The sequence below is a fragment of the Papaver somniferum genome, unplaced genomic scaffold, assembly GCF_003573695.1.
Source record: "Papaver somniferum cultivar HN1 unplaced genomic scaffold, ASM357369v1 unplaced-scaffold_19, whole genome shotgun sequence".
Classification (NCBI taxonomy): domain Eukaryota; kingdom Viridiplantae; phylum Streptophyta; class Magnoliopsida; order Ranunculales; family Papaveraceae; genus Papaver; species Papaver somniferum.
This window is the reverse complement of record NW_020628818.1, coordinates 4,014,665-4,028,443: the sequence shown is the minus strand read 5'-3', so window position 1 is coordinate 4,028,443 and position 13,779 is coordinate 4,014,665. Positions and strand designations below refer to the sequence as shown.

General features: G+C 36.0%; 1 protein-coding gene across 1 annotated transcript; it reads right to left on the bottom strand.

Annotated features, from left to right (window-relative positions):
- Nucleotides 1-288: 288 nt before the first annotated feature.
- On the bottom strand, nt 289-6,485 carry LOC113338684 (putative disease resistance protein RGA1). Its single transcript, XM_026584057.1, has 3 exons — nt 1,044-6,485; nt 788-891; nt 289-589 (listed from the first exon to the last, which is right to left on the bottom strand). Exons 1-2 carry the CDS (start codon nt 5,441-5,443, stop codon nt 882-884), a joined length of 4,410 nt encoding a protein of 1,469 aa, XP_026439842.1. The 5' UTR covers nt 5,444-6,485; the 3' UTR covers nt 289-589; nt 788-881.
- Nucleotides 6,486-13,779: the final 7,294 nt, after the last annotated feature.

The window sequence follows — 13,779 nt, the reverse complement described above, 5'->3', positions numbered from 1 at the left end:
AGAACTACTAATTGTGATGGATAGGTCGCTCAAAGTTTGAAAGGGGCGGCACTTGTGCGCATAACTGCCATTCTCTCCGCTGGAGGCTGAAACTATAGCTATTTTGCATTTGAAAACCAGGTGCAAATGAGGTTGCACACTCTGTAGTGAGTTTTGTGTTTGAAAACCAGGTGTCTGATTAGTGGTTATCTTCTTTCGACTTATTTTTTTGCCTTGCAAAAATAAAATAAAGTCCCACGATTGCGCCAAATCTTACACAATTTTGAAATGAAAGAACTGTTAGGTAAGAGAATAGATACCTTGTTCAAATTTTATTCATATTTGGTCACAGGTTTCAGATCATTTCCAAGACGAGTGTTTCTCTTTGTAATCTACTCCCACAAGTAAATGATTTTCGAACTAAAACGTAAAGAGGGATGCCGGATTTTTTTTCTCCAATAATACATGTTTGACAACTGCACAAGTAAACTATGATTACAATTGGAATCCATACGGATACAAATACTAAAAAGCTTTACATTTTTATGCACGCCGAATCCTACTGCTATCCCCCTGTTTCCACGAATTGAAGCTCTCTAGACATGTTAACCTGAAACGCAAAAAGATGTTGCGCGACTTATAATCATTGATACAGATACTTGTAGAATGCTCAACATAAGCTCCAATTTAAAAAATGTTTTGTAACAGAAAAACAAACTGTTACTGACCAAACGAAAGTAATCATTGAAAGTTGAAACTGCACAGTTCAATGCTAACTATTTGTGAAAAGTTAAATCTGAAACCGCACCTTAGTTCACTTGTTACGCAGGGTCCAATATATGGTATTAGTGCATTACATCCTCCAAAGCATAAGGACAGCAGAAGAAGAAACTGCAATCAGCTCAAAAGTCCCTACAGAAATAACAACAAAGTCTTGTAAAATGTCAGTATTTCTTTGAGCTACAAAGAATGTATAAGATATTGAGTGTCAAGTTGCTATATATCAGTGTCATGCATCATTCCACTATAGCATTTAACTGTTATTGAGAGAGAGAGAGACTAACCATCTGAAGGAGACTTTTTCAATGTGAGAAATCTTCTCCCACTCTTCCCCAGTCTTAAAGGAGCATCTTTCCTCCAATAATGGACAGTCGAAGATGTAGAGTCTTTCAAGTGTAGTGAGGCTAAGCATGGTATTCTTTGAAGGGAGATGCATCAGATTCTTGCAAGAAGAAATCCACAAACTATAAAGTGATGAAAGGTTGCTAAGCCACTCAGGCAAACTCACTAAACCATCAAAATTTTCTATCCTTAACTCGCTTAGATTCTTAAGATGCTGAAGTTGGAGAGGTAGAGAGTCGAGCTTCGGCCAACCATGAATCTCTAATTCTGTAAAGGAAATGAGGTGCTGGATACCCTGGGCTTCTGATAGGAAAACATCTGGCTCCTCTGAAATTTTTGCAATTTTCAAATACCTGAGAACAGTCAGATGTTTCATACCCTCCTCTTGACGAAGAAGATTAACCAGACCACGGCAATCCTTAATTACTAAACTTTGAAGTGATGACAGTTTCACCAGCCACTCTGGCAGAGCCACCATCTCACTGCCCATGTTGGATATCACTAACTGTGTTAGCATGCTGAGGTGTTGTAGCTGCTGAGGTAGACATTTGAGACTGGAGCATCCGTCTATCTCTAATCTCCCTAGTCTTTTCAGAGAAGATTCGGAGTCTTGTTGTTCAATAGAGAAAGGAAAAATATCTGGTTCGTCAGAAAACCAACCAATCTTCAGTTTCCTCAGGTCCTTAATGCATGACAGATCCTTTGACAAAGACATCCATTCTTTAGAGCACTGAATTTTTAGTTTCCAAAGAGATATTGACTTCTCAAATGAATTGTTAGGAGCCACAGAGATGCTGCTAAGGCCCTCCTCTTCATTTCTCCGGAAACCTTGAAATCTACGGCAACCCCAGATTTTGAGAAACTTTAGTTTAGGTTGCAATATATGTAGTGGTAATGACTCCAGCTCTAGAATTCCATTAATGTTGAAGGATTTCAGAAAAGTTAAAGTGTTGTTACCAATTGATTTCAGTGTCAAAGCATTGCTGAACTTAACCTTCAACCACTGGAGAGTGGGCAATGCAATTGGCAATATTGTCAACTTCTTGCAGAATTTAATGGACAACACCTCAAGGCAGGGAAAAGAAGTTGAAAATGATGGCTCCACCCATTCTTTCAGGTTGCGCATCTTATCGAGACTCACAGTTTTCAGGTGAGGAAGTTGCCCAAGCCCTTGCAGTTTCTCACATCCATTGCAGTTTCTAAGATGAATCTCCACCAAATTCGGCAAACACAATAATATGGTGCCGATCATCATCCATGAGGGAAGATTCACGCCATTATACCCATCAATCATTAAATGCTCCAAATTAGAATGAGGCTGAAGCCCTTCCAATGTCACTTCATCATGTTCAGCTTCATCAGTGTCCTCGCCATGAGATCTTGACTGCCAGTGTAATTTCAAATTGAATATATCTTGTTTTCCCTTCAACATTGATCCTTGGGACCCCACTGGTTGGACACTTAAATTGTTCAGATTGTAAATGTGTAGTTCGCCTCTGAATCCGTGGAGAAAGTGTAAACCTCCAAGCTCTTCAATACCACCTCCAGTTTCGGTGTCTTCCGTCTTCCTTACAACATATTCCCTTAACGTTCGAAGAAAAGTCAGTTGTCCCATGCCTCTTGGCGTTTCTTCTCTATGACCCTCGTAGTCGAGATGCTCCAATTTAGTCCAGATTTTTATGTCTTTGGGAAGCTCACAGTACCACAAATTTACATTCACTAAATTCTGGAGCCCGGAAGAACAAGACTCGGGCAATACTCTGATCTTCGTACACCTGAGGTCAAGGCATGTTAGATGTTTCAAATTTCCAATGTCTTCGGGTAAACCTTCAAGAAGATAGCAATTACTGAAACTCAGAGTTCTCAAATTGTAGAGCTCAGTGACAGATATAGGTAATTCTCTGATCTTTGTACCCGTCACATCAAGGCGACTCAGATGTGTCAAAGCTCCTATATTACTGGGTAGCTCTTCTGGAGGACTAGAGATAATGCTTAACGATTCCAAATTGGAACACTTAGTGATAGATTCAGGTAACGCCTTGAGCTTAGTCTCCTTGAGCTCAAGGCATTTAAGAAATTTCAAATGGTCTAAATCTCTCGGCAATGCTTTAAGATAAAAACAATCCTTGAGTATCAACTTTTCCAAATAGCAACACTTAGTGATGGTCTCAGGTACTGTTGTGATTTTTGCATTGGTGAGAACAAGCTTCCTGAGACCTTCCAATCCTCCAATGTTTCTAGGCAAATATTCTAGAGCAGAACATTCATAGAGATCTAATGTCTGCAGATTGGAAAGGCTGGTAATAGACTCGGGTATTGATTCAATGCCACCACTCTCAAAGAATTTCAGGTGCCTTAATCTTTTTAAATTTCCAATGTTCCTGGGAAACTTTGTAAGGGCTGGGATATGAAGTACAAGGGTTTGCAGATTGTAAAGTGTACAAATAGACTGAATTTCTAGAGAATCATGACATTCTAGTGATGCTAGGAAAAGGTATCTTAAATGTCTTAAGTTGGTAATAGAAGACAAGTTTTTTATTCTTTTACCATTCAGATCTAGGACACGCAAGTTTATATTACTAAAGACACTAAAATCAATTTCCTCACAGTTGTGCGCTTGAAATGTATGAATCGTCCGCAGCTTCTTTGAATCGAACAAGCGTTCTGCAAATGCCGATAGTTTCATATCAAAAACAAACCCCAGTTTACGAACGTTACATAAATCTCTCATGCTAGTAAAATCTTTTATGTTAGTAACCTTCACTACCGCACATTCATGATTCTCGGTTACACTCTCAGCAAGATCATGTATAAGAGCATGCATCTTGCATGTAGAAATGTTGCCATACTCATCTGTCTCTACATCCTGAAAAAATGAGTTCCACAACAAACTATTGAAGTACTCATTTCCAACATCTTCCACTGATTTCTCAGGTCTTTCACCCTGAGATGGTTGAGGGATTAATCCTTCTGCCATCCACAATCTAATCAATGTTTCCCTTTCAATTTCCCAATCCTTCGGGAAAATTGAACAAAAAGAGAAACATTGTTTCAAATGAGAAGGCAAATAATCATAACTATACCTCAGTATTTGTGTAACTCTGCTCTTAACTTCGGGTATGTCCAAAATCTTGTTTTCTCTTATCATCGCCCAATCTCTTTCCTCTTTTCTTAAGTACATGAGACTTCCTAAGGTTTTCGCCACAAGAGGTACACCACCGCACTTCTTTGATATCTCCTTTCCAATTTTCGTCATATTTGAATTGAACTCTAGCGCTCCACCAGGACCAAAAGCTCTTTGCCTTATAATAGACCAGCACTCATCATTTGATAACTGTTGTAAATTGTACGAAGCAATTTCACCCCGAACAATTGAAGCAACTTGATCTTTGCGTGTAGTGACTAGAATTTTACTCCCTTTAGCACCAACGTCTATCCAACTTTTAAGCGTCTCCCATTCATGGACATTCTCACTCCACAAATCATCCAGTACCAACAAGTACTTCTTCTTGTTCAACTTTTCATGAACTTGACACACCAACTCATTCACATTCGGCGCATCACACTTGGTCTTAGTAATAGATTCAAGGATATCTATTAAGATCTTATTCGCATCAAACTCCTCATCTGAAATACAAACCCATATTCTTAGCTCAAAATGCGCCTTAACTACCAGATCATCATTGTAGATTTGTTGTGCCACTGTCGTCTTACCAATTCCCCCCATACCCACAATGGATAATGTGGAAAGATTCTCATTTGACCACGATGGACTAATCAACAAGTCCATTATCTTTAGTTTATCATTTTCCCTTCCAACAATCTCTGAATCATTCACAAAAGAGGGTGTTGGTCGCCTCCGCCGATCACTATTACGACTCTGAGTACTAGTACTACCAATACTAATTGGGTGTAACTTGGACCGAACATTGGCATCATTGACAATTCTATCTAACTCATAATTAATATCTCTGATTTTACGGCCCATCTTGAAACCAAATACAAGTGGATTGAAGGATTTTGAATAAAAATCACGTACCTTATCCCTCTTGCGGTTGATAATTCGTCGACGCATGACCTCATATGAAAAATAATCTACCACGTTTTCAGCATCATAGGCTACATCCTTGAACCTTCTCAACCACATTCTCACAGCATTATCATCAACTTGTTTTGTCTCAGCATCCTCTATTATCGTCAGTATCATCTCCAAGGTGTTTTGAAGATTTCTCAAGTCATTTTGAAATCCCTTGGCTGAATGCACGTTTTGGGCTATAAAGGGAACGAGACCCTTTAAAATTTCTGTTACACCGTTAACGAGAGCCCCTGCTGCTATTTCCATGTATCAAACAGAAGAAGATTGGAGATTTGAAAGATGTTAACTATGGAAGGTCATCACTAACAGCAAAACTAGTCCACAATTTGTGAATACATGCCATTGACGATGAAGGCGGCTATGACAAAAAATTATTATTAACAGGTCACTCTCTAGTCTATTAAAGTAATGACCTTCAATTATTGTCCTTATGAATACTGATTTTATACACCTATCATTTCTTACCTTCCACCACCCACTAACAGGTAACCTACTCATCTCTCCCTATCAACTACAGTATATAGAATCTCAACCTTCACAGTAAAAACCCGGATTTACTTCCTGCTATCTAAAAAGCACAATGGTTGCACTTAGACTAACCTATCGGAATATCAATGTTCTTGTGTCTGTGTTGGGATATCCACGTCCATACGTAGTTGTCTCCATGTTTTCAACATGCGATTCTGCTTCACTAAGTGAATATTTGATCTAAAATTTTACAGGCTTTGATAAGAACCAGTATAAAGTATGAAACCTAATTTACAGTAATGGGACGCATTCTAGGCTTTGATAGAAATTCAGTCAATTTTTAACAATTCCTAATTTTCCGCTCATAATCTATCAGATGTTTCAGACTATCCAAATTTAAGAGGTTACTACTTACTACAAGATATTGTGGAAGCTACAACTTCAATCTTCGTATCATATAACTCTGCTCCGGTGTCTTCCAGTAGCGATTCCGAATAACCAAAAATTAAGAAAGATTCTACAACATTTTTCTATCTGTCTACCTCAATTGAAAATATTTCATTGAACGAGGAAAGATCAATACCAATGAAATAAGAGACAAGACTCGTACCTGAATTTTGTGTTTCAGGTACAGGTGAATTCTGACCGGAAACAATTGACTCCACTCATGAAAATTAAATATGCGAAGAAAAACAAAATCCAAAAAGAGTTGCATAATACTTGAATGAGGGACGAGTCTTGCCTAATCTCAAGCGTAGGCGGCAGTTTTCCGACTATATTCCCGTCAGCTTCAGCTCAGTTTAGTCAGTTTATGATTGCAGAATAGTCTAAGAAATTCATAAAATGAGATGATTTTATTACTGGCCGGATTGGGGTATATACCCAAATTAGTGGGGTATACCCAAATTTAAGTGAACCTAAAAACAATGCTAAGGGACGACCAAAAAAGATAAAGTTACAGAAATACCTTTTACAGTTATAATTAAAACTTAACCGATTCATCTTTTTCTCTTTCTCCATTCAACCTAACGACCGATTGGTCCCTCTCATCCTCCTCCTTCATTCAAATGAAAAAAAGAAACTTATCGATTAAATAATGAGATTGAGAAAGTAAGTGATTACGTAAGCTCATTTCAGTATATTAATTTGTTTTTTGTATGTCAAATTTGGTTCAAAAAATCAAAATTCTGAAGTTGCAGTTGTTAGAGCACTGCTCGGTCGAACTCGCAAGCGTTGCTATCTCAAGCTTGTTTGTCAAGTTTAGTTGCCAAAACTATAATCTTTAGTTTTAGTGTACTTTTAGCTATCACTCGGAGTATGATAGAATGTGCAGTTGAGCTTTAGACTTCACGGCGTTCATCGATTGAAGACGAAGAACTACTAAGGGGAGCTTGTGGAACTTCATCAACAAAAGGTATGTGGAGACTTGAACTCATCTATCACTCAAAAGTCTATCTACTATATCTCATATTTGAGACAAAATTCGTATAGCTATATAGACTTTAAATTATACATATTTGATATTTCGAGCTGAGTTTAACTCGCCTATATCTTTCTCGAAATATGTCTTGGAAAGGTTTTTGCTTTAACTACGTTTATCATTATTCTTGACAAAAGTCAACAGATGATCATGTGAAAATCACCTGGTAACATCTTACATAATTTGATGTAGACTCGGAATGTTTCGTATTGATCATTCGATCACTTGAAAATTCCTTATAAGCTAATAGTTTGTGTGAGACGGCTATTGTCGTCTTCTAAGAATGTTTCAATGATTGAAATGAGAGTTAAGAGCTAAAACCCATGTCTGGATGCATTCGGTTTGTGTACTTAGTGTACGAACTGTTTTGACAGCATTCAAAACCGGAAGTTTGCATACTCGTTCGCAAACTGATTTAACTGTTGAAGTCCGGGAACCAAGTTTGCGTACCTGTTCGCAAAAGGTTTCAACTGAGTTCGGTCTGGAGCTAAAGTTTGCGTACCCGTTTGCAAACTGTCGGATTGTGACCAATGTCCGGAACTTAAGTTCGTGTACCTGTTTGCAAACTTAAGTGGTTCAAGTTCTTAAATCGGTTAAGTATGATTTCATACTCATGAACAAATACATTTATAAATTAAGGAATGCAATCTTTGCAAACCGTGGCTAAAATGTTCATGAACTGATTCTTTTAAATCGATCTGATTTTGCTTCAATTGTGTCTTGTATTATGAGAATATAAACAATTGAACAACTCTATGAGTAACACACTTAGATTCATTTGGTTATCAATTGATCTAGAAATGTGAAGATGAACATGGTTAATAGAAAAGTGTTCATGTAGATAACTTCGATTAAATGTTATTGAGCCAACTTAATATACACGTTTAGGTTCGGTTACCCATATCTAAATGAAAGTATATTTCATTTGTGTGTAACAAGCTAAGACCATCTAACGGTAGAAAGATATTAGCTTGAATCTTAAATCATGTTTCATCTAACGGTGAATATTGATTGCTTTGTTCCAAAGTTATCAAACCCTGATTTGAAGACTATATAAGGGAGAACTCTAGCAACTGGGAAACCTAATCCCCACACCGCTTGTGTGATACTAGTTGCAACTAGAGTCGATTCTCCTTTAACCTGGGTTTTTCCTAAAACCATTATAGGTTAACGACTTAAAGACTTCATTGGCATTATGAAGCAAGACCCAACTATTTTCTCTGTAGTTGCGTGTTCTGATCTTACTTTGTTCTATCGTATTCAGTACTATCTTCTCTAAGATTTGCTCGAGATTTATCTCCGATACATAAGATATAAAAAGTAATCAGAAATCTCTTTGTCTTTGTGATTCCACAATAACTTGTTCTACTACCTTATAGTTAAGTTATTGTGAGGTGATTGATATTATTAGGTTGTTCTTCGGGAATATAAGACCGGTGTATCAATCGGTTCATGGTCACCTTGATTTATCAAAAGATGTAACAAAAGCTTCTTCGGTATTTCTATGGTAGACAGATTTATCTATTCAATAGACTTTTCTGTGTGAGACAGATTTGTTTATTAAGTCTTTGACTTTGGTTCGTAACAAGTCTTAGTTGTGGGAGAGATAAGCTAAGGGAATCAAGTGCGTAGAGTCCTCATGGGATCCAGAGGCGTAAGGAACACGACTGTACATTAATCAGTGTGAGATTGGTTAGGGATCAACTACATTCCATTCCGAAGTTAACTTGTAGTAGGCTAGAGCACATGGAGTCTTAATACAATGTGGTGTTCAAATATGGACTAGGTTCCGGGGGTTTTCTGCATTTGCGGGTTCCTCGTTAACAAAACTTCTGGTATTTGTGTTATTTCTTTTCTACATTATATTTGTTTATATAATTGAAATATCACAGGTTGTGTGTAGTTAAATCAATTGGTAAATCCAACCTTTAGTTGTTTATTGAAATCGATTGACACTCGAACATTTGTCTTTGGTACCGTTCAAGTTGTTTCTCATAATAATCAAGATCGCGGATTTCTATCTGTTTGATTTGTTGATTACATTGAGAAACATAGTTATAACTCTTGGATATATTTTCCTTGATTGAGTCGGAATGTCTAGTTGATTCTCTTGGAATTATATTGGAGTCAGTCCATACAGGTAGCCTAAACGAAATATTGGGCGTGGTTGTTAGACCCCCGCTTTTTCAGCAGTTATGTGGAGGGTATCTGTTCAACGACCCTGACGACTTTTCATGTTTTTTTAGCCGTTATCTTCCTAAGTTTAATTTTGTGACGACTTTTCATTTTTGGAAGTGACATTTTTATAGTGTTGTCATGATATTCAACTTAATAACTTGACGACTGCAGATGTTGTATTATTAGTCATCTTGAAAATCCTTATTTTCCGACTAATCACTTTCAGAAGTAATTTTCTTGTGTACCATTTGATTATTGGTCGTCATCTTATTGAAATAACACCTTGACGACTAAGTGTTGGTCGTCAATTTGTAGATTACTGACCAAGCGGACTAATATCTCACTAAAACATGATTTTCCGGTGTTTATAATGGTTTTTAGTTGGTATGATTTGTTGAGCCTAAGTTAACGACTAGAGTTTGGTCGTCCCTTAATATAATTTTCAACCGTGACGTCTAAGACCATGACATATTGGTCATTATCTTCGTGTTTTGTTGAGCACGCTGACTTCTTTTTATACTTTCATTTCTGAAATGTTGTTTTCTTCTGTAATTTGAAAAATGAAATCATTAGACAGTTTTCCAATCCTTTTTTAGCAGTGTTTAGCTAGTGTGGTTACATTTCCGTTCCAAAAAAATTCTAAATTTTTTTTGTCTCAAAAATCTTCCCACATAGTTCATAAATTCAATCTAACTAAAACATAGTTTCATAGTTTTTACTCCAATTAATTAAACTAAACAAATTTATCGGTGCTAATTAAATAAGGGTTGATTTTCCATTTTGAAAATAAATGACTAAGGGGTTTTAGGTTTTACTTCCTAATAACCCTATTTTGTTTTATCAGGTATACCCCAACTAATCTGGGCATACCCCAATCTCGCAAGTATTTTATTCTCCTATCTATAATACAAACCAGAAGAAGTTTTTGAGCATTGGACGTTCAGATAACATTTTCAGAGAAAAATGTTACATCCGACCATCTCAGTCTCATCCCATCCATAGACATCGGAAAAATGTATGATTTATAACCTCCTTCCATTATTTTTATTTCCTTCCATTATGGATATATGCATTGATAACCCTCATAATTAGTTCCTCGCCAATTAAAAAAATTAATGTGGCAACAAAAAAAATAAAGTGAAAAATTAAATGTTTCATCCATGAAAAACTCATATTTTTACACTCATATTTTATTATTCAAAAAGAAAAATAAAGAAAATTCTTTAACTCATATCTTTTTAGTTACGAATTAGCCAACCTTTGTTAACTTGCAAAGAACAGAGGACAACGAACTTTGGATCCTCTTATTAAATTAAAAAATAGAATTTCTTTTCATTATACTTATTATTTCCGAGGAACAATCGAAAAATAGAAACAAATTTATCCAATTTAGATCATGACCATCTTCTTGATCATCACATGGTGGTTTCCTTTTTCCCTTGCATCTATTAATCTTATTTTTTTATCTTCTTGATTACGACTATTTTTTCGTCCATAACAACATGATTGACAATCATCATCTAAACCTTTATATTCATCTAACTTTGATTTTGAGATTCTGTGGATTTGATGGATATAGCAAAAAATCATTATGCATATCGCTTTGGTTGTTAGACTTTTCAGAACTTTCTACACCGAGAAACGTTACAAACAGGGGCATCATATCGAGCTAAAATTTAGTAAATGCATTGCATGATTAAGGTTTATACAGCTCACTTTTTACCCATTTTAATTAAATCAACAATAAAATATTGTCATATATTTATGGCCGAAATTAGGGCAGTGTAGAGTTAGGGATAAAAGCAATGCCTTGAACACGATCTGATTCCGATTTTCCTTTACACTACCGGTCTTCACCTGATTATACTCCGCATCCCCCTAATTATCCTCCCCACATACACCTATTATCCACATACGCACTAATTTACCATCACAATATATAATAAAAAAAAATTATCCATATTGGTGTAATTAGTTTTCGATTGATTTGATTGACTAATGGTTGTTGAAACTTTAATTGAAACTAATTTGTTTATGCTTGAGAATCTTCTCTTCTATATAAGATTCACTCAAAACTAGATCGGAGTATCGACAGGATCTTTAGAACTGTTGTTAGATCTAAAGACATCTCATTGTTAACAGACTCCGTTTTGTGCATGATTGATCACAAGAGATTCAAGTGGTGTTGTGCAGGTTACTGAAGATTAAAGAAAATTTGAAGAAGGATAAGATTTCTTATTAGTTTTCATATCTTGTGAATTTGTGTGCACAAACCTTGATCGGTTGAGATCCAACTAGAATCGGATTTATTCGATTGATTAGTTGCGTGAGATCGGGATTCTCTATATTTCTCTTTGAGATTTGTTTTGATTGAGTGCGAATACATACTTGACTATTTTGATAGTTAAAGTTAGATTGATCTAAACAGACAAAAGAGTCTATTAGGTTAAATGGAAGATCCTTTGTCAAGAAACTCATAAATCTTGTAGCAATATTGATTAGAGTGGTTACCAAACAGATTTTTCTTTAATGTTGGAATAAGATCCAAAGGACTTTCTATTCACGTGCATGACTCTAGAAGTCGAAGGCGCAGGTATACTGAGGGAACTAAGTAGCTAGGGGTAGTCTGCTTGGTCTCAACTATACGAAGTTGGTATTAGATTTTTTATAGCGGCTTAATTCTGAGAGTATTCAAAACTGGACTAGGTCCCGAGGTTTTTCTGCATTTGCGGTTTCCTCGTTAACAAAATCTTGTTGTATCTTTCACTTTGATTTCCACATTATAATTGTTTATTATAATAAAATAAAATAAAATACACATATATGTTAACTCTGCAATACTTGATAGTGATCCTATAGAGTTTGGTTATTACCTAACATATTATCAAGTAACACACTTTGTTGTAGTATTGTCTCGATCTTGTATCCATAGCCAATCACACAAGTTATCTTGTTCTTTTATTGTCTCGATCTTGTATATATAGACAATCACACAAAGTGTGAATCGAATTATAGCATTGTCTCGACTTTGTCCATAGATGATCACATTCGGTAGAGGACTTATAGGTTGGAACAAAAAGATTGTGGTGTATTTGGGTACCCTCGTCTTTTCAAAGATAATTGTAATCTTGTCCCTTCTATTTGCTACTAGTGGATTACCCGTTCCATAATGGCACGGGGGCGGAAGCAGTGTTGGTGATGTAATGGTGTATCGAGATCGATATCCACCACTTTGTGAAGAATATATTATCCAAGGCTGAGTTAAGAAAAAACTAATATATCCAAAGATTGGTATTTGTATTCTTTATGTTACTCAATCTATTTGTATATATTTTTTTAATAGTCTATAATTGTGTGCCAATGTAATATATGTATTGGCGAAAAAACAAAAATAAAAATCATGTTAGATCCAAGAATAGACACTGCTGATAAAAGCAATAGAATCAAATTTTGAAAAAAAAATTTATGACAGGACTTCTGGATAAACAATATTTTTTGTTTCGTGTCTAGGATTGTTCAAATGGAGACAATTAAATGGAAAAATCAAACAAATCAATGAGAACCAGGTAGCCAGGCAGCCATTCGAGTCTCCAACAAATCAAATATAGGGAAGGAGTGTTTGGTTGGTGTGAAAAACAAAGTCTAGTGTTACTGCCACTACTTTATCGCTTTCTCTCTCTAATCTCTCCACGTTCCTTTTTTTTTACTCATAAGGGGCAATGGATTAAAAAGACAGTGTCATCATTAAGGAAATGGCGAACAACTGAAAAGAAAAAAAATACAACTCACTTATAGTAGAGATATTATTATAAAGGACCTAAAACGACATCCCAGTTACTCAACACAAAATCAAGAGTAATTCCCTCAAACAAATTAGTACCCGCAGACCAATTAAACATAAAAACTTTTACACTATCAATGATCTCATCTAAAGTTTTGTACTTACCATTGAATACTTTAGTATATTATTGCGCACGAGATTTCTATAAAATAGTGTAATTTAAATGGAGGCATGTTTGTCATTGTGACAGCGGTGATGGTGGTGCCGGAAATTTATCATTTTCCAAATAGTAGTATATAAGATCATTTGCCAAATAGTTTTATCAATATAAGGATTGTTTTTGAATTATTCAAACGACAAATAGAAGGAAGCTTGTTGAGTTTCAGAAGTTAGGAATATATTTACCCAAACACGTGTATCCCATGCAAATATTCTTATGTTCCTTTTTCGGTGCAAATATTCTTACGTGTTGTTGATAAGGAAAAACGATTTGCTGGTTTTATGGGAAAATGAAGAGACGACCGTGCGTAGGAGACTCCTCGACCGAGCAAATTGCTTTAACCTTTTTCAAACAGATGCACTGCAAAGGGAGTGCTTGAATTCGAGAGATCAATCTGTAGGACTCCGGCATAAACCAAGACAATGGTCGTTCCAGAGTCAATTCGGTCACAAGAG